This window comes from Tiliqua scincoides, chromosome 5, assembly GCF_035046505.1.
Source record: "Tiliqua scincoides isolate rTilSci1 chromosome 5, rTilSci1.hap2, whole genome shotgun sequence".
Lineage (NCBI taxonomy): Eukaryota > Metazoa > Chordata > Lepidosauria > Squamata > Scincidae > Tiliqua > Tiliqua scincoides.
In genome coordinates, this window is record NC_089825.1 from 28,867,909 (window position 1) to 28,894,011 (window position 26,103).

The 26,103-nt window shown below is 42.8% G+C and overlaps 1 protein-coding gene across 1 annotated transcript; it reads right to left on the bottom strand.

Annotated features, from left to right (window-relative positions):
• Nucleotides 1-207: 207 nt before the first annotated feature.
• On the bottom strand, nt 208-24,763 carry ASNS (asparagine synthetase (glutamine-hydrolyzing)). The gene is made up of 13 exons (XM_066628261.1): nt 24,678-24,763; nt 22,540-22,679; nt 17,758-18,024; nt 15,298-15,535; nt 14,296-14,481; nt 13,403-13,504; nt 12,158-12,285; nt 11,287-11,413; nt 10,313-10,419; nt 9,344-9,444; nt 6,423-6,504; nt 3,027-3,182; nt 208-1,574 (listed from the first exon to the last, which is right to left on the bottom strand). The coding sequence occupies exons 3-13, from the start codon at nt 18,004-18,006 to the stop codon at nt 1,365-1,367; spliced, it is 1,686 nt and encodes a 561-aa protein (XP_066484358.1). The 5' UTR covers nt 18,007-18,024; nt 22,540-22,679; nt 24,678-24,763; the 3' UTR covers nt 208-1,364.
• Between the last annotated feature and the right edge of the window lie 1,340 nt (nt 24,764-26,103).

Here is a 26,103-nt window from a genome sequence, read left to right on the forward strand (position 1 = left end):
GTGTAGAAATTTGTGTGTGAACTGAAAAGTTTGTACAGTACTATGATATTTGTATTGTTTCATCCATAAGTTCTAGGGCGCCACCTTGTGGTTTCAGCAATGATTTGAGAAAACATAGAAAGTATGAAAACACACTCATTTTTTGAAAAAAGCCTAGTCATTTATTAAAATTAATAAATTTCATTTCATTTCATTTTTTTCTATTTTATTACAATACACAATGGTTTCCTTTACCAACTTTTAAAAAATAAAATTCTCTTCAACCTTTCTGAAATATATGGTAGCTGTATCAGCCTGTATAAAGATATATAATTACAGTACTGATGATCATCAAGTCCCTTTTCTGTTACTAGAATTAGGGCATCTGCCAAGGATCTTAGGCTGGCTGCTACACAGCAGTTAGAGAAATGCTCAAGGAAAAATATACTACTCTCATTTAAACAGTTTAATTCTTTAGAATTAATTCTTAGCTATGCCTCCAGGGACTGAAATTGGGACCTTCTGCATGGAAAACAGGAGAGCCACACTGAGCGATGTTCCCGTCCCAACTGGCACAGTGGGGTCAGCCACAGCAATCTCTGTAATCAAGACTGTTGCAAAAGACAGTATAACCTAAGAAATAAAAATGTAGGCCAGGAAGCTGCATTTGTATCCAGAAGATGCTCAGAGTTGCACATGGCAGCCTCTAAGTGTTCAGATGCACAGGTAGCTGAAGATAGCTTTGGAGGCGCTAGGGAGTGAAGCTTAGTTCAAATGACTCCAGCCTTCAACCTCAATTAACTTTGCCTTCTTCCCACACTTTTACCTTTTGTTTCCAAGCACCTGATGTAGAAACGAGTTCCTACAGTCAAAGTATCACTTGGTTTGCCACCATGTGTGTTTTCCATGAGCAATCCATAGCCCAGGTGTCAAGTACAAGTGTCCAGGTGGGTGCCAGAAGCAGCAAAGGAGCTATGGGCTTGACAGCAGGCACTGGGATAGCTAGAATATTGCACTTAAGAGGCTTCAATCTGTGTACCATTAAGGTGCTTAAATCCCATTTGAGTGAAATCCCATTTGAATGGGATTTAAATAGCTACCTGCATGCCACTGTAGACCGTGCATCAATGGCACACACCCCATGCCCCAATGGTTAATATATTATTCTGGACTATATTGGCTATAAAATGCAGCTTCCGTGGATTATAGTGAGAAGACGTTATTTTTGGCAGTCTAACTTAAGCAGTGAAGTACTTTAAAAAAGAAATAAATTGTTGAGAGTTTTTTTGTTTTGTTTTTCAGGATTCATTTGCTTCCTTTCCTGTTCAGGTCTAAGAGAACCACATGTTGACAGATTGCTTTCACAGAGCAACAACCAAAGAAGTCTATTCTTTCATCACCGATTTGTAATGTTTCAGTGTGCGAGCAGACGGATCACTGGCTTTGATCCACCTTGGCATCCAGTAATGGGAGAGCCAATCAGAACGCCCTGGATAGTGCTTTTCAAAAATCTGCCGGTAGTAATAGGCTTCTTTTGTTTTAGGGGGATTGAAGGGAAATTTCTCGGCTGCTTTCTCCAGCAGGAGGTCGTCAACCTACGGGAACAAAGAGAAAAGAAAGTCTATGCTCTGAAACAGCTCTGTACATAATTAGCAGCACCATTAGCTGCAAGCAGAAACTCTGTCAAATCAGCTTACCCTTAAAAAAAAACATACCAAAAACCTTTTTTGATTGATTTATATACTACCCATATCTTGCTGAGCAAACAGCAAGATAAAAGCAGCAAATATTAAAAGTTATCAGATATTCAAAGCCTGGTAAAATAGAAGTCATTTACTCAGCCAAGTGAGCTTCACAAATATGATCTCCACGGCAGCACAGAGATTTCTTTTAGGAAACCTGGTGCTTCACCTCATCCCATCAAACCCATACACACAGTCATGCTCCAGCTGTACATATGAGGCAAGTTTCATCTGCCACCAGAAATACAGAATCCAGACAACATTTTCATGCCTTTACCCAGCTGAGAGCCTGCCTGCCTGCCTGCCAACTCTTAGTGTAACCCAAGCCTTACAGTGGGTTACCTGAGGAGAAGGAAGGGAGTGTTTTTAAAATAAGTTACCCTTGGGGGAGGGAAAAGCTGGAACTGCATCAGCTAGACATGCCTCCCATGGTGAGGCACACCCTGGCACCCTTCCAAGCACCTGCTCACATCCAGTCTTGGTCTGCACAGGGCATCAATGAACACAGGTAGGTTAACTTCTGAAGAGGACTAATGTTTTCACTCAGTCAATCAGGAGTCGCGCTTTCTGAAACTAGTTCTCAGGTGTTAACCAAATTTCCAAGATTAATGGGCAAGTTCACACAGTTCACCAGAACAGGTCTTTGCAGAGATTAGATTTACCACAGAATTATCATCTGGGAGGTGGGAGAACGAACAATGCCAGGAGGTCTGGTCTAGAGGGCTGAGCCTCCATTTGCCTGAAGATAACATCCAAAGGTCGCCAGTTCGAGGCCACCGGCATCATGCGACCTTGAAGCAGCTGACAAGCTGAGCCGAGCTATTACATCTGCTCTGAGCATGGGAGAATGGAGGCCAGAATGTGCGACCAGATCAAGAAAGAAACATCTGAATGTTGTGGTTTCTTGAAAGATAGAAACCTTCTTTCAAATTGTAAAAATCCCTAAGGGGATTTAAATTGCCTGCCTATGTAAACTGCGGTGAATAAAGTCTAAGGAGAAATCTGAGGACCAAGAAAGGCGGTATAGAAATACCTGTATAAATAAATAAATAAAATGTATATGAATGAGTCATGCTCATATACTGGCAGTAGCACCTTCTGTAACTTATTATGTACTTTTGGCGCACTGCAGCTGACAGGTGTGACCTTAGACATGATCATCACTATTTCACACATTATGCAAACAATGTATGAACTGGCCCAACGACAGTTTCTATAGGCTTCTAGCACACCTCAAAAGTTGGGTATTTTTTAAGTTACACCAAAATAAAACCCAGAGAAAAATATTAATATGCAATATTGTACCTGAACATCAATATAATCTTGAAGTATTGAGAACCATGATTTCTTGATAGAAGTTAGGCCATCACTGAATGCTTCTTTTGGTCTCCAAAGTATTTCTTCAGGCAATAAGTTAGTACCTTGAAAGGCCTCTCTCAAGAGATGCTTTTCAATTCCATTCTGTAAAGAGATGGATGCAGATACTGTGCAAATCGCAAGTGTTGGTGGCTGTAACTTCTTAAAACTCAGAATTCAAAGAACAAAACATGCAAGCTTTTAAGAAGCACATCAGTTAGATAGCTCCAGATCTGCCAGGGCATTTTAAGCATGAAACTCATCCCATCGATTTCACAGACTGATGAGATGCATCTAAATGCATCTCATCTATAAAACTTGCTAAAGTCAACAGCACTTGAAATCACCGCATATACTCGCCTATAGGTCGAAAAATTTATGCCTAAAATAGAGCCTGAGATCCTGGGTCAACTTATACCCAGGTCGATGTAGTAAATGAAGCAGGATCCTCTGGGAGCTTCTGGGAAGCTTATGGAGGCTCAGCAGCTGTCTGGTGAAGTGGGGGGGGGGCCTGGAAATGGGCTGAGAATTAGGAAGCAGGTGGAGAAAAAGGAGAATTTTTACCAGTAATTACGGTATTCAGAGGTAGCCACTTTAGCCTCTTCTTCAGGCAGGAAGAGAAGTGAAGGCACTTCTGAGAACTTAGTCTGTATGTGCTGCTGCTATGGAAGTGCAGCACATACTCCCACAAAGTCTCCCCACAATTCCCAGAAGCACCTTTGTCTCCCTTCCGGTTTGGAGAAGAAGGGAAATGCCTCCTTTTCTTTTGCTGCTGCCCCTGAACATTCCTGGCAAGTCATTTGCAAAGGATTTCACACACACACACACCCAAGTTTAGGGGGTCTGGTTTTTAAAACCCCAGGATGTGATCCTCATTTCCATCTGAAACAAGGTCCCAGGCTGCAATGCACCATTGCTTAAGAAAAACACCATGGAAAGCACTGGGCAGTGGCATAGCTAAGGGGGTGCAGGGGGTAGCAGTTGCACCGGGCATCAAGCTTTAGGGGGGCAACAAGCTGAGCTTGACACTGGTGACCAAAATTGTGTAAATCTTGATATGAATGAATAATACCATCATGTTATATATCACTGAAAAGGTAATTTAATGCAGAGTGCAATGAAACAAATGGCACTGGAGTACAGGTCCAGCCTTGTTATACACAGATTTGACTCAACTCGAATGGCCAAAGCAAATGAGAAGGAATGTGCTGATCCCCGGAGAAGGGGGAAAATGCATCCCTTTAAAATCAGTTTAAAAACTGAACAGTTTGTTCAACAGCTATTGTTAAAGAATAGCCTCCTTAAAGAGAGAGAGCAGGCAGCTGGCTGACAATCCACCAATGCTTCTCTCCCCAGCAGACCCCTCCCTTCCCCCTGAGCACATGAAAGAAAGGTGATCCCTTTGCATTAGTGAAGGGAGGGACTGAGTGAAGGGCCTTTCTAAGCACTTGGAGGACAACGGATTGATGGATTGTCTTCTTAATGACTCTTACCTTACATCACAAATGTCAGCACGGCTGTTTTTAAATCACCGGAGCAGAGAAACTTTGTTTTTTAAATTGATTTGCTATAGCGCGTTCTTTCCCATCCACGTGCTTGGAACAGAACCCACTCGAATAATGAGGCTCAACCTGTATCTTTCTATCAAAAGTTATGGCCAATTAACCAGAAAATGAAAACACAACTGTCTTGTGGAACAAAAAGTGAATTTGCTTAACTCCAAACTGACCTATGAGACTGTTTGTTCTGAGTGCCAATGAGATGTTATTATGATACAGTATGGAACCAATAACTTTTTATTTATTTACTTAATTAAATTTGATTTTGTCATGTGGGGGGGCTACAAAAACTTCTTGGTCGCAGATAGATGCCTTAGCTATGCCACTAACTGAGGGGAGGCAGAAGAACAAGTGGGTGAGCTGCTGGGGCAAGGAGGTGGGTTCCTCCCAATTTTCACTTTTAAAAAAAACCTGGGTGAGACATCACTTCCAGGGCAACATTTTGAGCTTGGCACGGGGCTACACGATCATTAGCTACGCCACTGGCAGTGGGTCTGCTTCTGAGTAAAGAGGATTGCAACTATGCGCAGCTCAGTCCTCGTTGCTTGTCTGCCTGCTGTGAACTGAACGGCACACTCCCAATTGCATGTTTTATGTTATATGTAGAGCCTCTGGCTTAACACACCAGGCACCTTAAAGAAGGATTTGACTGATGGTTCTACTGGTATGTTGTTTACAGGCACAACACTTACTCTGACAGTGTTTACACAAGTGTTGTGAAGACCAGAATTTTAAAAGTTAACAAAAATGCATCTTATGATCTTTTATTGTATTTTTAATAAATTAGAAACTGCACAGTTTTTAGGTAACAATTACTGGAAGGTTATTTGTCAGAATCTGGCTTCAGGGAAAATCAGACAAAATTTATAGTCAGACCCCCCTAAGTTTAACCCCTGACTTATCCGAGGGTCATAGAAAATTCTGTGATTTGGGGCTCAAAACCTGCCATCGACTTATCTGTGAGATTGGCTTATATGCGAGTGTCTGCAGTGATTCAGTCCGCTGATGAGTCAAGCATTTATTTGGTAGCTTGGCAGTTCAGACAACCACTTAAACCATGGTTTAGATCAGGGGTGCCCAAATCCCAGCCCTCGGGCCACTTGTGGCCCTCGAGGATTCCCAATCTGGCCCGCGGGGAGCCCTCAGTCTCCAATGAGCCTCCAGAGACTTGCTGGAGCCCACGCTGGACCAATGCAACTGCTCTCAGCATGACGGCCAACTGTACGACTTCTTGTGTGAGCTGTGGGACGAAGGCTCCCTCCACTGTTTGCTTTTTCACATCTGTGTTGCAGCAGCAGCAGCAGCAAAGGAAAGGTTGGCCTTGCTTTGTACAAGGCCTTTTATAGGCCTTGAGCTATTGCAAGACCTTCATTCATTCATTCATGTAAGTTCCATCTCTAATATATTCATTTATATAAATTTATTCAAATTTGAAATGTAAATTAATTATTTTTTTCCCCGGCCCCCAACACAGTGTCAGAGAGATGATGTGGTCCTCCTGCCAAAGAATTTGGACACCCCTGGTTTAGATTATGAACAACCATGGTGAACCTCAAGTTCATGTGCTCACCCTTCTCCTCTCCTTCATCCACAAGGGGAAAAGATTAAAAGTTTCCACTTTCAAATAAACCACAGTTTCCCATTACATCTCGGTTTGGAAAACTGTGGGCTGTTCGAACCGCAATTACCGGTACTTGCCACAAACCAGGGTCAAAAGGTGGACTGATATCTAGTTTGCCATCCCTTCACAGTAGTCTGAACTAAACCTTAGTGAACTGAAGCTTACCTTTGGTGTTCTAAGTTCTGCTGGCAAAGACAAGTAATAAGCAGTAAACTGGTGATCCAAAAATGGAACTCGCAGTTCAAGACTGAAAAGAGAAACATCAAGTAAATATATCTCAAACTACTGACATGATTCAGAAATTCTACAGCTAGTTCACATTATGCAATAGAAAGTATTACTTTTATTTATGTTCATTTTTTTATGGTTCACTAAACTCCCTCCTACACATGATTTCCAAAAATGCCACCTGCAGTTCAGTTTGCAGTACCAGCATATGAACCCCACTGACTAGACCAAGTAGAGGCTCTCTTACATTCTGCTGGGGCAAAACAACTGGTCCTATTCAACCCAGTATAATGTTCCCTCCAACAGCTGTTGGCTTGTGGCTGTGTTGTGCCTTATATTTTTTAAAGACTTTGAGCTCCATTGGGATGGAGAACCATCGTCTCATTCCTTTTGCTACATTAACCAATTTTTTGCAACATAAAGAACTTTTTTAGATTGAGAAGTAGTTAACCAATGTTAAGATAACTAATTTTAAACATTAATATGCCTGTAATTTCTCTCTTAAAATCCTTAATAATTTTATTATAATAATAAAAGCTTCTTCAAATATGTTAGAAGCAGGAAACCCGCCAGAGAAGCGGTTGGCCCTCTGGATGGTGAGGGAGGGAAAGGGGAGATAAAAGGAGAGATAAAAGGAGACTTAGAAATGGCAGAGAAATTAAATGAGTTCTTTGCATCTGTCTTCATGGCAGAAGACCTCGGGCAGATACCGCTGCCCGAACGGCCCCTCCTGACTGAGGAGTTAAGTCAGATAGAGGTTAAAAGAGAAGATGTTTCAGACCTCATTGATAAATTAAAGATCAATAAGTCACCGGGCCCTGATGGCATCCACCCAAGGGTTATTAAGGAATTGAAGAATGAAGTTGCAGATCTCTTGACTAAGGTATGCAACTTGTCCCTCAAAACGGCCACGGTGCCAGAAGATTGGAGGATAGCAAATGTCACGCCTATTTTTAAAAAGGGAAAGAGGGGGGACCCGGGAAACTATAGGCCGGTCAGCCTAACATCCATACTAGGTAAGATGGTGGAATGCCTCATCAAAGATAGGATCTCAAAACACATAGACGAACAGGCCTTGCTGAGGGAGAGTCAGCATGGCTTCTGTAAGGGTAAGTCTTGCCTCACGAACCTTATAGAATTCTTTGAAAAGGTCAACAGGCATGTGGATGCGGGAGAACCCATGGACATTATATATCTGGACTTTCAGAAGGCGTTTGACACGGTCCCTCACCAAAGGCTACTGAAAAAACTCCACAGTCAGGGAATTAGAGGACAGGTCCTCTCGTGGATTGAGAACTGGTTGGAGGCCAGGAAGCAGAGAGTGGGTGTCAATGGGCAATTTTCACAATGGAGAGAGGTGAAAAGTGGTGTGCCCCAAGGATCTGTCCTGGGACCGGTGCTTTTCAACCTCTTCATAAATGACCTGGAGACAGGGTTGAGCAGTGAAGTGGCTAAGTTTGCAGACAACACCAAACTTTTCCGAGTGGTAAAGACCAGAAGTGATTGTGAGGAGCTCCAGAAGGATCTCTCCAGACTGGCAGAATGGGCAGCAAAATGGCAGATGCGCTTCAATGTCAGTAAGTGCACATGTCAGTCATGCACATTGGGGCAAAAAATCAAAACTTTAGATATAGGCTGATGGGTTCTGAGCTGTCTGTGACAGATCAGGAGAGAGATCTTGGGGTGGTGGTGGACAGGTCGATGAAAGTGTCGACCCAATGTGCGGCGGCAGTGAAGAAGGTCAATTCTATGCTTGGGATCATTAGGAAGGGTATTGAGAACAAAACGGCTAGTATTATAATGCCGTTGTACAAATCTATGGTAAGGCCACACCTGGAGTATTGTGTCCAGTTCTGGTCGCCGCATCTCAAAAAAGACATAGTGGAAATGGAAAAGGTGCAAAAGAGAGCAACTAAGATGATTACGGGGCTGGGGCGCCTTCCTTATGAGGAAAGGCTACGGCGTTTGGGCCTCTTCACCCTAGAAAAGAGACGCTTGAGGGGGGACATGATTGAGACATACAAAATTATGCAGGGAATGGACAGAGTGGATAGGGAGATGCTCTTTACACTCTCACATAATACCAGAACCAGCGGACATCCACTAAAATTGAGTGTTGGGCGGGTTAGGACAGACAAAAGAAAATATTTCTTTACTCAGCGCGTGGTCGGTCTGTGGAACTCCTTGCCACAGGATGTGGTGCTGGCGTCTAGCCTAGATGCCTTTAAAAGGGGATTGGACAAGTTTCTGGAGGAAAAATCCATTATGGGGTACAAGCCATGATGTGTATGCGCAACCTCCTGATTTTAGAAATGGGCTATGTCAGAATGCCAATGCAAGGGAGGGCACCAGGATGAGGTCTCTTGTTATCTGGTGTGCTCCCTGGGGCATTTGGTGGGCCGCTGTGAGATACAGGAAGCTGGACTAGATGGGCCTATGGCCTGATCCAGTGGGGCTGTTCTTATGTTCTTATGTTCTTTATGGGAACTCCCACATCACAGTAGAGCAGCAGTTTTCAACTGCTCACAGCGCACTGATCTCTATGGTCTATGCCTCTTGTGATGTCACTTCCAGGAGACTCGCCTGGGTTCTGTGGCTCTGTTTCTAGAGCTGGGGGAGGAAGTGAGACAGATAATTTAATACTACAGACAGTTGACCAAGAAACTTAGCCACACAACCCGGACAAGCTGTGCTCCAAGCTCCCGTGGCACACCTGTGAACTTTTCGCTGCACACCAACATGCTGAAGCACACAGATTGAAAATCAATACACTAGAGCAAGCTAGCCTTCTGGTGTTTGTAATTTTAGATTTGCTACATCATCATTGTGATATCCAGAGATCTACAAGCGAGTATTACCCATGTGCAGCAGTTGTTCTATCCGCACGAAGAACATCAAAGAGGTAGAGTTCTCTAAGGAGCCTCTCGCTTTCCTCTGCAGCTTCTTCAGGCGTGGGTGCCTGCAACAATTACATATATTCAACATGCATGAAAGGATAAACTTAGGCTGCCAACATTCATAATTAGGTGCAAGTCACAAAAATGGGTTCATCTCTGCAAGACAACATGGAGAAAGCCCTCCATGCTGCTCAGAGAGCCCGTTCTTCAATTATAGGAAAACCATCATGGTTGTTGCGTTCCTGTGGCTCAATTACACACTGTTCCAGTAACGGCTGAACCTGAAAGGCCACATGGGAGGGACCAATAACATATTTACATCTCCATGCCAGCTTCCTCCCACCCCAATGGCACAAGGCTATGGAGAGCAACTGCAGAACTATGGCAAGGCTACTCCTGTAACACAAGAACTATCCTCAAGGCAATCTGTTCCACAGAGAATCAAATAAATTAAGCAACTCTAACATTTCATTCTGCACTAATTTGGTTGGCAACCTTCAGTCTCAAAACACTATGGTATAAGCCTACAGCACCTAGGCGGTCTCCTAGGCGGTCTCCCATCCAAGTACTAACCAGGCCTGACCCTGCTTAGCTTCCAAGATCAGACAAGATTGGGCATGTGCAGGGTAACAAAGGTAATTTATAAAAAACTATAGCTTGTAGATATTAGTGCCCGAGACCTACGACAGACAAGTATTTAATGTTCTTGCAATTTCTAAATTTAGCAAGAGTGTATTCTCAGTTACTCATAAGCTTTGCAAGCTGAAGCTTAGAAATTACAAGTAAAAAAAAAGATTTAAAAGTGCACTTGAAACTATAAAATAAAAGGGCAGCTTCTGCCAAAATTACATTTTTTCCAATCAAACGTTCCCCAGAGAACACCCCTTCTTATCATATTGCACTTATACAAAGGGAACAAAATGTGTTTACCTTATGAAAATAGATATATCCTTGCGTCAACTCATCTGAGCCTTCCCCTGAGAAAATGACGGTGCTGTCTGTCTTCTTTCGTATGTATTTGGAGACAAGATACATGCCTACAAAAGGTACAGTTTTCAAAAACACTTTACAATTACACTGCCAGAGAACTAGGTGGGAGGAACTCTTGCAGTTTTACCATGGGCAAGACATTTCTTTTAATAGGTTCTCTCCTGATACAATGAGAAACTATGGTTTGCTACTATGTGAAAGAGAGAAGTGCAAGCACCCACATTTACTCTTCCCCTTATTACCTTTGCTTATGCAGCTGGGGATCTTAGTTTCCTTAAACTAAGAAGTGGTCCACAAGGTCCCGGAGGGGGGGGGGAAGAGGATCATCGCCCATCACTTCCAGTGCCTCACAGAGTGAGCGCTAACCCATAGACCACTGAAATAACAGCTGTGGGCAGTCCTCTGTCTTCTCTGGTAGGCCATGGGGAGTGCTTGTTCAGGAGATGCTTCCCCAAGGATCATAAGAGGTAGCGGCAAATGGACCACCTGTAAACGCAGCAGGCACTTCCAGTGTCTCACTGTGTGCTCCCCATAGAATGCCAAATTTAGTTTTAATTTTGATGTGCAGGGGACGGGGTTGCATATGGTCCACAATGGTCCCAATTTTTGCCTCAGTGGTCCACAGGCTCCCAAACGTTGAGAACCATTGCTTGAACATAGAAGACAGGGAAGGTGCTGATTGTTGTGGATCCCCACTACCACAGCTGCAACACCTACATCTGTTAAACACCTTTCAGGAGGCCACGAGAAGTATCCTTTTGACAAGTGCAAGGGGAGCAGTGAGAAGAGGGGCAAGAGAGCCCCACTGCGGGTTAGAGTTCCAATTGCCATTATGTACTGCTGGATTCTGGGTGTTTCTCTTACTAGGACATGGCAGATTGTAAGGTACTATCTTTTAAAGAAGCACATCTTACCCACTGAAGCTCGTACAGTTGTGATGTCATAGGTTTCCAAGCAAAATATGACATCTTCTAGTGCTTGAATTCCTTCTTCAGCATTAAAAATGACCTCATGGTGTTCACTTCCGATGTGAGCCGCTACCTGTTAATAACAGTTCACAGTAAGCAGACTACAAAGCCGTCTATTTTAAAGCCGTCTATGCTAGTGGCAATCCCCACACTCTGAATTTCATAATATTATATGCAAAAAAGGACCTCCTTTTTTGTTTGTCCTGAATCTTTTGCTGAGGATGAAGGTATTGATGAAATTGGCCAACTATGGAAAATCCTCCTGAGCCCCAAACTCTGGCTTTTTGAGTTATCATGAACATCTATGTATTTTTTCAGTCTCTTCTTACAGTTTTACTATACAGAAACTTCCTATTTTTAAAAAATCATAAAAAGATGCAAGGTTTTATGGATGCTGTATTCTGTGCCCAAAACTATTCAATATGTAGTGCGATTGCAACACACACTGGTAAATAGTGAAGGCATGCTTTTTAAATCAAAATTTTAAACCAAATCAATTAAAGTTTTGTGACTAAAATCCTGCGCTATGAATGAGAACTTCCCTGGTATGAATCTTGCCTGTGCTATGAATTCTCAGTTGGTGGCAAGTCTTTTGCTTCAGCTCCCCAGAAGCTCCCCGATATGAGAACAACAACAACAACAACAACAACAACAGGTATTTATATACCGCCTTTCTTGGTCTTTATTCAAGACTTTATTCAAATACCAGTACTTACTGGTTGTTGTACAGGTCTTCTTTACAACAAGACATGTGAAGTGCTTTGCATGCTCAGAAAGTGCTATACAAATCTTAAGCATTATTAAAATATCATTATACCTTTCTAGCAGCCAGCAAGTCAGGACTATCTTCCATCCCAATAGCAAAGGTTTGTAAAGGGTAGGTGATATTTGCTTCTTTTATCAATTTGCGGAGTATCGCAGCAACCAAGCTGGAATCCAAACCACCTAGAACAACAATTTTTGGATCTATAAACCATGCAGTTCTTCCCATCTAAATCAGATGCAGCCAACACACCGGATGACTTGCATGTTTTAGGTTGCTCCCACACTTGTGCTAAAGCAGAGTTTTCCAATATTTGTTCTCCGCCAGACCTCTTCACATGGTTCATCTATTCAAAATACCACCAGAGAGAACCGACGATGACATCATTGTCAGTTATTCCTGGGTTGGGAGGCCAGGTGCAAAGTGACAAACACCAGTAAGAAGCTCAGGATGGATGGGAGGGCTTTTTCGAGCATGGAAAATCATGCTTTGGAGCCTCCTACCACTGTTATGTTGCATTCCTGATCTTACTGCTGGGCAGCAGGTGTTCATGGATCCCGTGAGTGGCAGGTGTTCATGGGTCCCGTAAGAACCACCAGACACCACCTCAAGTACCACTGGTGATACCCATACCATTGGTTGAGAAACACTGCACTAAAGCAGTCAGGCACTTTGCAATATGAAACGGGAAAGTTCTCCTGGAATAGATAAAAAACATTGTTGGGACTTTCCTAGAGTGATCTTTCCTAAAATTCTCTACCATTATTTATTGATAACAGCCGTAGGGGGCCTTGATCAAACTTAGCTTTAACCCTACTCTTTCTCCTTTCCTATTTGGTAATGGAAAAAGGTGGCTGTGTTTTGTTATCCTGTTGCTGTACTTGCCTCCATTCAAGGCCCATTTTTTTTCCTCATACAGTATTAATGCTCCCCTGTGCCTTGCAAAATCTCATCTGTCCCTGTGCCCAATCAGCTTTGGCCATTCTGACTGCATCCTTCATCCTCCCTCCTGCCCCCCCCCAGGAAGTCCTATGTTTTCAGTGTTATCTAGACTTACTGAGCTGATGTTTTTTTCCCCCCACTGCTACAGCAAGGGGTTGCTATTTGCAAAATACTCAGCTGCCCCAGTTGTCTCCAAGCAGCTTCTGCCATTTGTCCTCACAGTGGCACCTGCTCCAAAGTCCCACCCAAGCCCATTACCAAGTCAGATGTACCAAACTTGAATGTCTGTAAGCTGCAGACCTTCTGTGCACAGTATTAGGGAAAGCTCGTGCAAGGACTACAATCCCTTATTTTTACCTGATAAGAGACAGCCAATCCTTCTGTGAGCCATCAAACGTTTTTTAACAGCATTTTCAAACAAAAGCCGAATGTTGCTTTTCACAGTTTCAATATCAAAACCTATCAGAAAAACAAAGGTCTTATTCAAGTCTCACAAAGTTCTTTATCAGCAACAATAGTTTCATACAAGATGACATGAGCTTAGTAAACAGCTTCACCAACCACCTACAAACCCCCATGATGACATGCACCTAGAACACAGATGAAGGGATGCAGCTCAGTGGGAGGAGAGCTCCTTTGTACACAGAAAGCCACAGGTTCAAACCCTGCCACCTCTAGAAAGTTCTAGGAAAAACTGTGTATAAATTCCTGGAGAGTCAGTAGAGACACTACTGAGTTGGACCAATGGTTAGGACAGCCTGTAGTTCACTGGTGGCACATTTGCTTTGCATGCAGAAGGTCCCAGGTTCAATCCCTGGCATCTCCAATAGAGCAGAAAGCTGTCAGAAACCCTGGATAAATCCTCTTGGTATTCAAAATACTGAGCTGAATGGACTAACAGGACACATATTAGACACACAGAGAGACATAGTATATATCTTGATCAATATAGGAATTGATCAAGTCAAACTCAGGTGCTATCTATTTTATTATTATTTTTTATTTATTTTTTACTTCAATATATTTTACTGGTGTGCTACTGGGCTTAATTCAAAGTGTTGGTTATAATCTTTAAAGCCCTTAACAGCCTAAGACCAGAACATATTAAAAACTGTCTCTCACCATATCAATCTGCCTACCCACTTGTTTCTACACTGAGTTACCCAGTATAATACAGGAAGTTTGACATGGAAGTATTCATTGAGATTTATGGAACATGTCAGTCTGACAAGGTGGGGAGCTGCTGTTACCTGAGGCCAGATTTTGTATTGTGCTGTAAGCAGCATGCAGAGGTTCTTCCTTAGGGCTGTGAAATTTCACCACTTCCACTGATGCAACTTTGCCACTTGGCTTTAAATCCAACACTTCATAATGTCCTGGAAGGAAAGGTTCCACTTTGGGAGCAAAGGACATGGAGTGCTTCAAGTTAATAAGGCCTATGTATGCAATGAAATGCGGAGGCAAAAAAGAAACATTGTTAGTTGTCGCTTTGCTATGGTAAAACGTCCATCACCACCACATTTTCAACGACTACTCGTAGATGCAATAATTTTCAGAAGATCATCATCTAACAGCAGCATATTAGGAAATAGGACCCAACCCTGGTCAACACAAGGAATTGCCTGAGGCAGCAATCCTATCCACACTTCCCTGGGAGTAAGTCCCATTGACTATAATGAGACTTACTTCCAAGTACATACATAGGACTGGGTTGTTGAGTCTCAAAAATCCATTTCATTTTATGAAATGTTTTTCTTTCTGCTGAAAGCCATCATCTGCAGCTCAAAGTAAGTTGTTGATAGACATATTCCGTTTCATTCAACACAAACATGTCAAAAATTACTTTCATCACACTGATTTCAGAGTGGAACAAAAAGTATGAAATATTGCGCCGATGGCTATTAAACATATTTTTTCAAGCAGCTAATTGACCAATTAAACAGGCAAGGCAAATTTGTTCAAAAAAAGTTATTACTTTGACATTTGTTGTTCAAAAGAAATATTCAACAGTATGCGTTTCTCTCAGTGGTATGGGTCAATAGTGTTTTAAATTTATTTTATGCTAGTTAATGCTCAAAGCTGTATACTTTATAAACATTACTTTCATACAGCGGAAAAATGAAGTTAGCTATTCCACTGAAAAAAATATGATGCAACAACTAGGTATATCTGGAAAAAATCAAAATTTCAGAAGCAATGGATTTTTTTTTTCTTTCCTGCAGAATGAGAATTTCTTTCAACTTGAAATTTACCTTTTGCCTCAGAGCAAACACCAAGAAATCCATCCTCAGTCAGGACCTTAAACAATGGCCTGACTCCATAGGTATCTCTTCCCAAGAATACTTTTCTATTTGCAGTGTCAAGCAGAATGAATGCAAATACACCATCTAGCATGGTTGCTGTCTGCTCTATTCCTCCTTTGTTGTAAAGATGAAGGATTACTTCTCCATCTACTAAGGTCTGGTAATCAAATCCAAACTGTTTCTGCAACTGTTTAGAAAAAGGGAAGTGGATTAGCATTCACAGAGACACTTGAAAAATATGCAACTTCACAGTCTAAAATACGAACAATTTTACATGAAACATTAGCATGATATAGATTACTTTTGCCACCAAGTGTCAGAAAGATGAGCAGCCACTGCCAACTGCCTTCAGCTATGTTTACCATTTGAACAAATCAAAATGAATTAGAGGCTGCTGTCTCAGGGTAACTGATCATGTAAATAAACCTTGGATACAGCACCCATTCTCTCTCCGTTTCATCTTACACGTTTCACAACAAATATTCAAACCGCTTCTGAAGGCACATGGAACTGTATACTTTTGAAGGTTAAATGTATTTTACTTTTAACTTTTTATTAATGGAGCCAAAGTAAACTCATTTCCCAGTGAGATCTGACAGGCATTCTATACAGTCTTGCATTTGTTCATGCAAAATTTTGGTTCCCAAAGATAAAATTCCACACTGACAGACTTCACATTCTTTCTGCAGCATCTCACCATCTATTGCTTTACCAGGCCAGATTCAGAACAGAAGTCAAATCTTCAAATGTTTACTCAGTCAAGGCCATATTGCCATTAACAGGGCAAAACAGGCTTTGTCAACTGACAAAGCACTCAGCTGAACTGTCACAATTTTTGGCAACTGTAATGCTTTCTGTGGAATAGGATGGGACCGTTTGAGCATGCAAATGTCACACTGAACAATGGGCTTAGCATTGTTTTGTTGCTGATACTGCCAGCATTGTTTTAAGCTCCTATTCCGTTTCTAGAATGTTAAGTACAAACACAGTGCAAATGAGCGTAGCTATGAGAATTTTCCAACATGTCTAAACATTCCATGAAACTGAAGTGTCATATTCTTCTAGGTTACATTTGCACACGCTCCAACTAAGCCTATTTAGTAGGGACAGTTCACATATTTATACATTTGTCCTTGGTGAAGAATAACCACAATGTTCCTGGTTGTGAATGCATATTTCAAAGGTTATTCACGCAAGTTGCTCATGGTGTCATTCTTCAAGGTTCAACTCCCTGTCTCCCCCGCTCAGGGTCTGAATGGGTGGGGAGATTCATCAAGTCTATAGCATAGACAGAAGTAAATGCAGCTGTAGCAACACCAAGGTCTCAAGGAGCGTGTAGCCTGCCATGTCACATATTGCAGCTGCTGAGATATCAACCATTTGCAACATAATTAGATGATCAAAGGTGCTTTTCTATCCTTGTTATCTTTATCAATATCATCTTCTTGGCTTCAAAGTCCATAAGAAGATAGCCCGACGCAAAGTAAATAAATACTGGATACAGTAAGTGGAGCAGAGGCTTCCACAACATGCAAAAGGGAAAGGGTCTATACTTTTGGATAGAGTGGTTCCAAAAGCAGTATTTAGTAAAAAGCGTATTAAAGCACTTCCTTATTTTCATCAATGAAATGCTGAAAGGTATATACCTGCACCATTTGACATTAACCTTGTTTGTGCCAACACCATGAGTAGCTGGTAGAGTCTATATCTAATCCTGTATCCTGCAAGACATTTATGCTACGTTTACCATGTAATCCAATACAGTAGTTATTCACCTTTCAATTCTTTATTCCACCACCATATTAACTATCCCCCACCTTTAAGCTCCTTGCAGATATACACTATCCAACTATTTCAGATGCTTCTTTTCCCACTGCCTTTTCTTCCAGTTTATGACCATGCAAAGCTGCTTTATACACAGTCAGCAAACTGCTCCATCTAGCTCATGGCAGGATTTCTCCAAGATTTCAAATAGGAGTCTTTCCCAGCTCTACCTGGAGATGCCAGGAATTGAACCTGAGACCTCTGGCACACAGAGCACGTGCTATACCATGGGGCTATGGCCCTATCTCAAACTTGGTATAACATTTAATCAAAAGGTATAATCCCTGGATATGTTATAGTCTCTCGGAGACAGCTCAAGAATATATATTGGGGGTGCCATCTAGAGGTGCTCAGCATTCTTTTCAAAAATTCCTAAGCCAGCAGTCCAACTTCCTACACAGTTAGATAAAAACAATTTCTTTCCAAAGTTGCATATATGCAATAGGAACCCAATGTGTACCCCTCTGGGCTGGACAAAATTGGGTTAAGGTAGCAATCTTGCAAAGCCATTCATTAGACAAAGAAGGAATATTAAGCAGAGCCATAAGGAACACTACTACGGACATAGCTTATTTTGGTTTTTACCTGTTTGAAGTTGTAGATTTCTCCGTTATAACACAGCCACAGGTAGGGAAATTTCTTCACCCTTAGGGGCTGCATGCCATAGAGCTGGTCAACAATTGCCAGACGATGGAAACCAAAACAGCAGTTAGTGAATCCATTGACATTTTCAAACCGAAAAGCATCTGGACCTCGGTGGGCTATTTTCATAGCAGATAGACACTGAACAGAGAGACAGCCATCGCTCCCAAACAGAGCCCAAATGCCACACATGGCAATATTTAACGGAGGCTGTTGAGAAAAATATATCGGGGGGGGGGGGGAGAACAAAAAAATCAAGTTTGCTGCAGTTGTCAGTCTAGGATACAGCTAAACATTTCTTTATTAAAATCAATCAGGATTGATTAAGAGGAAAGCAACTTGTTAACTATAGAAGACCATTCTACTACTTACTTAAAAACAGTATGGGAGCAATTATTTCTTGCTGAATTTTTTAAAACTTTTTAAAACCATTGCAGAGAACAGTCTGAAAACATGAATTGTGGGAGCATAAAGACACACACCACCAAAAGAAACCAAATTTGTATTGTTTCTTAAGAAATTCACAATTTTCCAACTATGCTTTTAGATTTTTAAGCCTCTGTTGTTTAGCCAAAGTTGTCAAGAACAATTCACACAGCTAGTATGATGTGTAAGAATCTGGCTCAGAACTGAGTCAAGTTGATTTTGCTGTATGGTGAACCAGCAATGTGAACTATGGACCACACATATGACAGTTGTCAAACCACAACAAAGAGGCAATCGGGTCTCCCATAGCCTAACATAAGAACAGCCCCACTGGATCAGGCCATAGGCCCATCTAGTCCAGCTTCCTGTATCTCACAGTGCCCCACCAAATGCCCCAGGGAGCACACCAGATAACAAGAGACCTCATCCTGGTGCCCTCCCTTGCATCTGGCATTCTGACATAACCCATTTCTAAAATCATAACCCATTTCTAAAATCAGCCTGCAGTAGAGTGTCTGTTTGCACAACATAGAGGCTGTTAATGCAAAGAAGAGGTAATCAGTCTCCAGTAGCGTGTACAGCCAGCTAAGTTTCTGGCAGGTAGTGTCTGTTTACACAAAAAAGGCACTAGATTAGGCTGAATGTTCACTTAACAATGGGGATCAGAGAATGTACCCCCACCTTTAAGTGGCACACACCTTACAGTCCCTGTACCTGTACAGAGCTGATCCAATCCCCATCCTTTCTAATGATCTGGGGACATGGGAGACAACTCAGCCATTTTAAGAATAGAAATAAACTCAGGCTGCAATCCTATCCACACTTACCTGCGTGTAAGCCCCATTAACTATAATGGAACCTACTTCTGTGTAGTCATGCATCAGACTGGGTTCAAACCCAGATTTCTGGGCTGATTTCAACCAAGTTATACATGTCAGAACAGAGAGAGCTTGCACCTGGCAGGGCTGCACTGCCGCCCAGGATGCTCACTGATTGATCAATGGAGACAGACTTGGCTCAAGGGCTTAAGAGAATGAGCACAGGTGGCTAACAGGACAACCAGTCTCTCACTCAATATGCTCATTCAGCCAGTGCAATACAAGCTCAGAGACTCGGGTTCATTCAGTAATCATTCAAACAGATTCATGAGTTGCCTACTCCTGCATATGGCATCAATGCTCTTAAGACACATGCTGATGCTTAAAAACTTCTGGGTGCATTTGCTTTGAAGACTGCAAAGAGATGCCACTTTTTAAAGTTTTGGACTTACGACCGCTGAAGATGGCAGCTGAAACTTAACAGCTAGCAATTTGACTCAATACAAAAATACGTATCCCAGAAAACCGCATTCCTTGAAGTCACCATGCCACACGTTCCCTCCATAAGTACTTTTCAAAGTACTATTCACTACTCAAGAGGCCTTTGATGTTTGAAGTGACAAGGTTATTTTTTAAAACAGTCCTCAACTTCAGAGCACACTATTTTCACATATGGTGGTGGTATAATCTGCTCGCTATTGGAGACTATGTAAACATAATCTTTCCCAAAGTCTTGCATATACCGCTTCAGGAATTTCTCTCTGCTCTCCAACATTGATTGTTTGGATAAGTCATTCTGGCAAGGCTTTGAACCACGTGCTACAGCATTTATTATTGTTACAAGAACAGAAGAAAAGCCATGCTGGACTATATCTAGTCTAGCATCCTGTTTCCCACAGCTGCCTCTGGGAAACCCACAAGCAGGAGAGAAAGGCATAGCCCTCTCCCACCATTGCTCCCCTGAAGGTGGTATTCAGAAGCATGTAACCGCTGAACCCAGGGATAGCACACAGTAGCCACTGAGAGATCTGTTCGCCATTACTTCGTCCAATCCCCTATCAAAGCTAGTAGCCATCACCACATTTTGTGGCAATGATTTCAACAGAATAATTATGTGCTGTGTGAAGAAGTACAAGTGGCCTGCATTATCTGCGAGTTCGGTACTCATGGATTTCTTCATCCACGGGTCTTCGAACCCGCAGTGCAGGCCATCCTGGAACCTTAGGAGGCTCTTCTGAAGCCCACAGGCTCTTCTGAAGCCCACAAACACCACACATAGTCTACTGTGGCCTCTGTGAGCTTCAGAATGAAGCCCAAGTCATTTAAAGGCAACTTCTGGTATTTGCAAAAACCATAAGTAGCCTTTAAATGACTGTGGGCTTCATAAGGGCCTCCAGACTCAAATGGAGCTCAGCTCCAGTCAGGTTTGGAGGGGCGGGAACCGAAAACCACAGGTTTCAAACACCCAAAATTGTCCTTATCTGCGGGCATTCCAGGAATGGATAAGAATAATGAGGGCCCGTGAATAATGAGGGCCACCTGTACCTTTTTTTTTTATTTATCCGAAATCTCCAGCCAAGCAATTTCACTGAATGACCCACTGGTTCTAATACTGTGACACAAGGAAAAATACTTTTCTCTCTTCACACTATGCATAATTTTATAAGTCTAAATCAGGTTCCTTCTTAATTGCTTATCAGGAAAGGCTACAACATCTAGGACTACTTAGCTTAGAAAAAGCCCCAAACATTGTAGCCCTTCCCTAAAAGAAAGGTGCTCAAGTCTCTGATCGTTTTGGTTGCCGGCTGTTGCAACTTTTTCAACTCTACAATATCCTTCTTGGTGTGACATCCAGAACTGTACACAGTATTCCAAACATGGCTGCACCACAGATTTGCACAACAATATAGCATTAAGCGTTTTATTATTTTTTTAATTAAAAAAAATCTCTGCCCTGCTTTTCTCCCTTCAGTGGACTCAAGGAAGCAACATTATGGAACTCCCTTCCCCTTGACTTGAGAATGGCTCCCTCTCTTGAGAGTTTTCGGCGAGGCCTGAAGACACTGCTATTTATACAAGCCTTCTGATTTTTTGGCCTTCTTAACATTTTTTTAGACATCTTTTAGTTTTTTACAGGCCTGATTGTGATTTGCTCTTTTGTGCTCTTTTTATTCTGTCTTTTAATCTGACTACTGTTTTTATGGTCTCTGTTAATGTGTTTTTCATCTGTTATTTGTGCTAATTTATGTTTTTTAAATCTGTTTTTTACATGTTGTTAGCCGCCCTGGGTCCCTTTTAGGGAGAAGGGCGGGATACAAATAAAGTTTATTATTATTATTATATACAGGTCCAGCCTTGTTATACACAGATTTTTTGTACACAGATTTGACTCAGCACAAATGGCCCCTGCAAATCCGAAGGAATGTGCAGATCCCTGGAGGAGTGGAAAAATGTACCCCTTTAAAATCACAGTTTAAAAAACTGCTTTTTATTGTTGCAGAGAGACAGTCATACAAGTGATTACAGGTATAACCTAAGTATCCACAGATTTTTCTATCTCAAAGCTGGTGAGAAGGGCCCTTTAAATTAAAGGAAAACAGTCATAATGCCAGAGAGGGCAGCCAGCTGACAATCCATCAGTCATTCTCTCTGCAGGCTTCACTCCTCCCTTCCCCCTGAGCAAGTCAAAGAAGGCTAAATGGCAGTGATTATCACTCATTCTTTCCCCCTTGCTGGGGCTCCCGGTGAAGGGAGGGATTGCTGCCTCCTAGTGAAGCCCAAGCTCCTGGAGAGACACTGATTGACTCTGTGTGCATTTCAAAAGGTCAGCAAGGCTGTTTTTAAATCACCGGAGGAAAGAGACTTTGTTTTTTAAATTGATTTGCTATAGTGCATTTTTTGCCATCCAAAAAGTTCTTGGAACAGAACCCTCGTGAATAATGAGTCTCAACCTGTATTATCAACTAAAAACAGTCAAAATCAAGCAGCAGCAGCAGCAAGAGAAAGTCCAGCAAGTTTAGAAAGTGCTTGTTTAAAATGCCAGCTCTTCTGCTGCCAACAGGCCACGGATAAGGAGGAAGACTTGAAGGCTGAGAATTCCACATTTTAGGCAGTCCCAACATTGCATGGCACCAAGTCAAACCACATGGCAGAACTAAGTAGGTAGAGAAAGACTTCCTGTTCTTAGGTTGGAATCTGATAAATCATATTTTCAAGCAATTGTCTGCTTGACTCACCTAAGCTGCACCCACACAGACATTCATTCAATTATCAACCTGAAAACTCCCATTTTCAGCCATAATAATATAAAAGCAGCTTCAAAGACATGAAAAAGTGGTTGCAGAAAAGGATACCTTTCTTCTCATCCCAACAACTGAAAAACAGTTATCAAGATTTTGATCTAGAAACAGCCAAGTCTAGCAGCTAAATTTATTTCATCTGCCAAAGGCATTAAGTTATGAAGGATCTATTTAATACATACAAGAAGAAGGAAGCGGAAACGGTTGTTGAAGAGCCTTTGATTCCAAAAGATAGTTCTGGCAATCCAAAGCACCTTTTCAACACGCTATTCTGTTAAAGCCTCTGGACTCTGGTCAAGGTAGGCAAGTGATTCAGATCTACCTGCAATAAGATTACCAGGAAAGAGAGTGATTCTTATCACACATTAATATACACATACAGGGTGTCTCAAAAAAATGTACATACATTTTAATGACCTCTAGTTCTACTTCACTGTAGAAAACCTGCAACACCTGAACATCTGAGACTGCAATCGTAATCACACTTTCCTGAGAGTAAGCCCCATTGAACAAAATAGGACTAACTTCTGAGTAGACCTGATTAGGATTGTGCCCCAAGAGACGCAACTGAAGCTATGTGCAAACCATCCCAGGGCACACAATGATGGATGTCTGCAGATCCCTTAGTGTTGATGGTGCAGATCACACAATGTTGGTGGTGCAGAGACACCAATGGAGCATGTGGCCTAATTCATTAACTAAGGTCCCAAACCTATCCGACTTTCCAGCATGGATACAGCCTCAATGCAGCCCTGACATAGGCCTGCATGAATGCCCCATCACCGCCACAGATGCAGCACATGCCCCTTTCGCATGGCTGCATCAGTGCTGGAAAGTTGGATAAGGTTGGGACCATAGCTGTGAAAAGCATTGTGAAAATGCTTAGTTATGTCCAAAACATATAGAAAGTATACGTTTTTCTATAAGTGACCTGCTTTGGCCTGCCATGAGAGACAGACCGAGCGATATGACCCTGACTGTTAAAAATTTGGGAACCCCTGCTACAAAGGAAATTACTACAGTACAGTATTTGGAAGTTTGCCCTGTGGGGCAGGGGACAACAGCACACTGAGAGGGAGTAGTTTGCTTAAATCAGCGATTCCCATCTTGGGGTACATGTACCCTCAGGGGTACTTGCCAGGACCTTTAGGGGTACTTGAAAAAGAATGAATAATGGCAGGAAAAGGCAGGAATGCCTTGTAGAGCTGGCAAGGCAGGAAAGGAGGCAGCTAGCTGGCTGCGAAAGCCCCATCAACTGCCAGTTTTTGGTCATCAATTTGTGTATTATCAAATATGGATCAGTGTAGTTGAAAACATAAACTTGAAATGACAGCAACTATATTAATTACAAACGTTTTGCTCATATGAGGGGTACAGTTTATGGAACTGGGCTGCCAAGGGGTATGTAAGTGAAAAAAACATTGGGAACCACTGGCTTAAATCCATATTTGAGCACATTCATGGAAGAACCAGGAAGCTGGATTTGAATCAGAAACTCCTGACTCTCAGTTCAGACTCTCAGCTACTACACTATACTAGTTTGCATTACTTTTCTTACACACACACACCATTCATTGTAAGCATGCCCTGTGCAAGAGTCACTAAGTTTGCCATGCTCATCAGTGAGCATTAATTCAGTGAGCGGAAGAGAAAGGCACACACACCAAGATTATTCCCCTCCCCCGGAAATTAGTGCTTCACAGTTCAGATAGACACATGTGCCATTGCCTGACTTTTCCCTAGAATGGACAGCAAAGGAAAGGGAGGAGAACGGAGATGGCTGCAATACCTTAATTTTAAAGGGTATTGGGGGAGAGGGGCAGAAAGGGTGTGTAGACACAGGAGGATCCTGCCACTGGGGCAGAACGGATCCTGATGATTTCCTTCTCTCTCCCCACTGCAGAAAGCGTTGCAACAGTTGTACAAACCCCACTTCTCTGAGTTAAAGCCATTTCTGCCCAACGTTGCATATACGCAACAGGGATCGCATGTGTGGGCTGTGCAGAAATGGGTTAAAGCTTCCGGAAGGAAGAGAGTGTGCGGCTTGGGGGCAGAAGGTTCCCATCTCCACACACACACACACACACACACACACAAAGTTGCATGACAATCAACACTTCCGACAGGTGCAGCTTTCCTGGGGGCAGAGCTGCCGCGATGGGGGGGAAGGGACAGGGCATCCTGCCAGGCTCAAGGAGTCTGCAGGGCAGGGAGACTGCTAGGCTTGGGCAAGGGCAAGCCCCATTGACCACAGCGGCACTGATCCCTGCAGCTGGCCCTTGCCATCACCCCCACGCCACCGCCTCCCTGGCACTGTTACCTCTGCTCTGCAGGTGAGAGTCTAGCCAGCCCTGAGTGGTGCGTCCTTAGCAATCTAGCCGGCTGTCCGCTCAAACCTCGTGCCGCTGGCAGCAGCTAAACACAAAGGGAAGCAGGCATCGCCCCGCCCCAGCCTCCTGTAACACAGAGCCCGATTTCATCAGCTGCTGCTCCGCCTATCAGCTGATGCAATGGACTTGTTACCAGCCATGCTTCCTGCTAGTGCAGCTTGAGGATCTCTTATCCGGATTGCTTGGGGTGGGAACATCAGAAGAACCTCGCTGGACCAGCCCAAAGGCCCATCTGGTCCAGCTTCCTGCATCTTACAGTGGGCCACTCAGGGAGCACTCAAAACCATAAGAGACCTGCATCCCAGTGCCCTCCCTTGCACCTGGCAAGAGGTAGCCCACTTCTAAAACCAGGAGGTTGCACATACCCATCACAGCTTGTAACCTGTGATGGACTTTTCCTCCAGAAATTTGTCCAATTCTTTTTTAAAGACATTCAGGCCAGAAGCCATCACTACATCCTGTGGCAAGGAGTTCCACAGACTAATTACACGCTGTAAAGAAATATTTTCTTTTGTCTGTCCTAACTCTCCCAATACTCAATTTTAGGGAAGGTGTCTGGATTTTAGATCTGTCTGCCTCTCCGAGTAATTGCATAAATAGAATGAGAAATGCCTCCTCTTGCTCTTTTCAGTTACCCATATGGGTGTCTGCTGGCCTCTTTCACATTTTTCAATATTGTACAGGTACATTTTCACATTATACAGGTGTATACCACTGAGCAGAGAACAGAACTTACAGCCTATACCTATACTGTACATGGGAATGAGCACAAGACCTTCTAATGTTCACACTACAGAAAGGTTTTTTTAAAAGTCTCGGACAAAAATGTCTGGATTTTGTAATAGTCCAGATTTCGGATGTCTGGATAAGGAGTAATCTACTGTAGTATTTCACTGTATGTATTTCCCACCCTTCTTCAGGGGCCACGTGGTATTACCCTTCCCCTATTCTAGCCTCACAACAACCCCACGAGGCAGGTCACATTGAAAGGCAGAGCACTGACAACTGTTGCTTGAATTGCAAGAGAATGGATAGAAGTTCCTTTAAGAAGAGCCAAAATTTCCCTGACTCTCCCCAGTTTAGCCCTCTCCCTTTTAAAGCCTTCTAAAAACAGTTGGTAGGGGGCTTGAACAAATAGTAAAGGGCCCTACCCCAGTGGCACAGCTAGCAGAGGATCAAAACTGTAAGTACTGCAGGCTCTGTAATGCACCATGTGAGGGGTGCCCCAAAAAGAGGGGTCTCAGGGCTTCATCTGGATGGTCTCATGGGACCCCTGGGCAGGGTATCCACCTCCCTGGGGTTCCTTGCAGGGGAAGCCTCAGACCAAGCCAGGGGGAGAGGGTTCATGACACCTTT

Bases quoted from the DNA above. Each gene is read 5' to 3' on its own strand.
- ASNS (XM_066628261.1), bottom strand. From the start codon at position 18,006: ATGTGTGGCATTTGGGCTCTGTTTGGGAGCGATGGCTGTCTCTCTGTT. The intron at 13,505-14,295 runs GTAACAGCAGCT...TTTTTCTGATAG, and splicing joins AATACAAAATCTGGCCTCAG to GTTTTGATATTGAAACTGTG. The intron at 9,445-10,312 runs GTAAACACATTT...TAATTGTTGCAG, and splicing joins GATATATCTATTTTCATAAG to GCACCCACGCCTGAAGAAGC.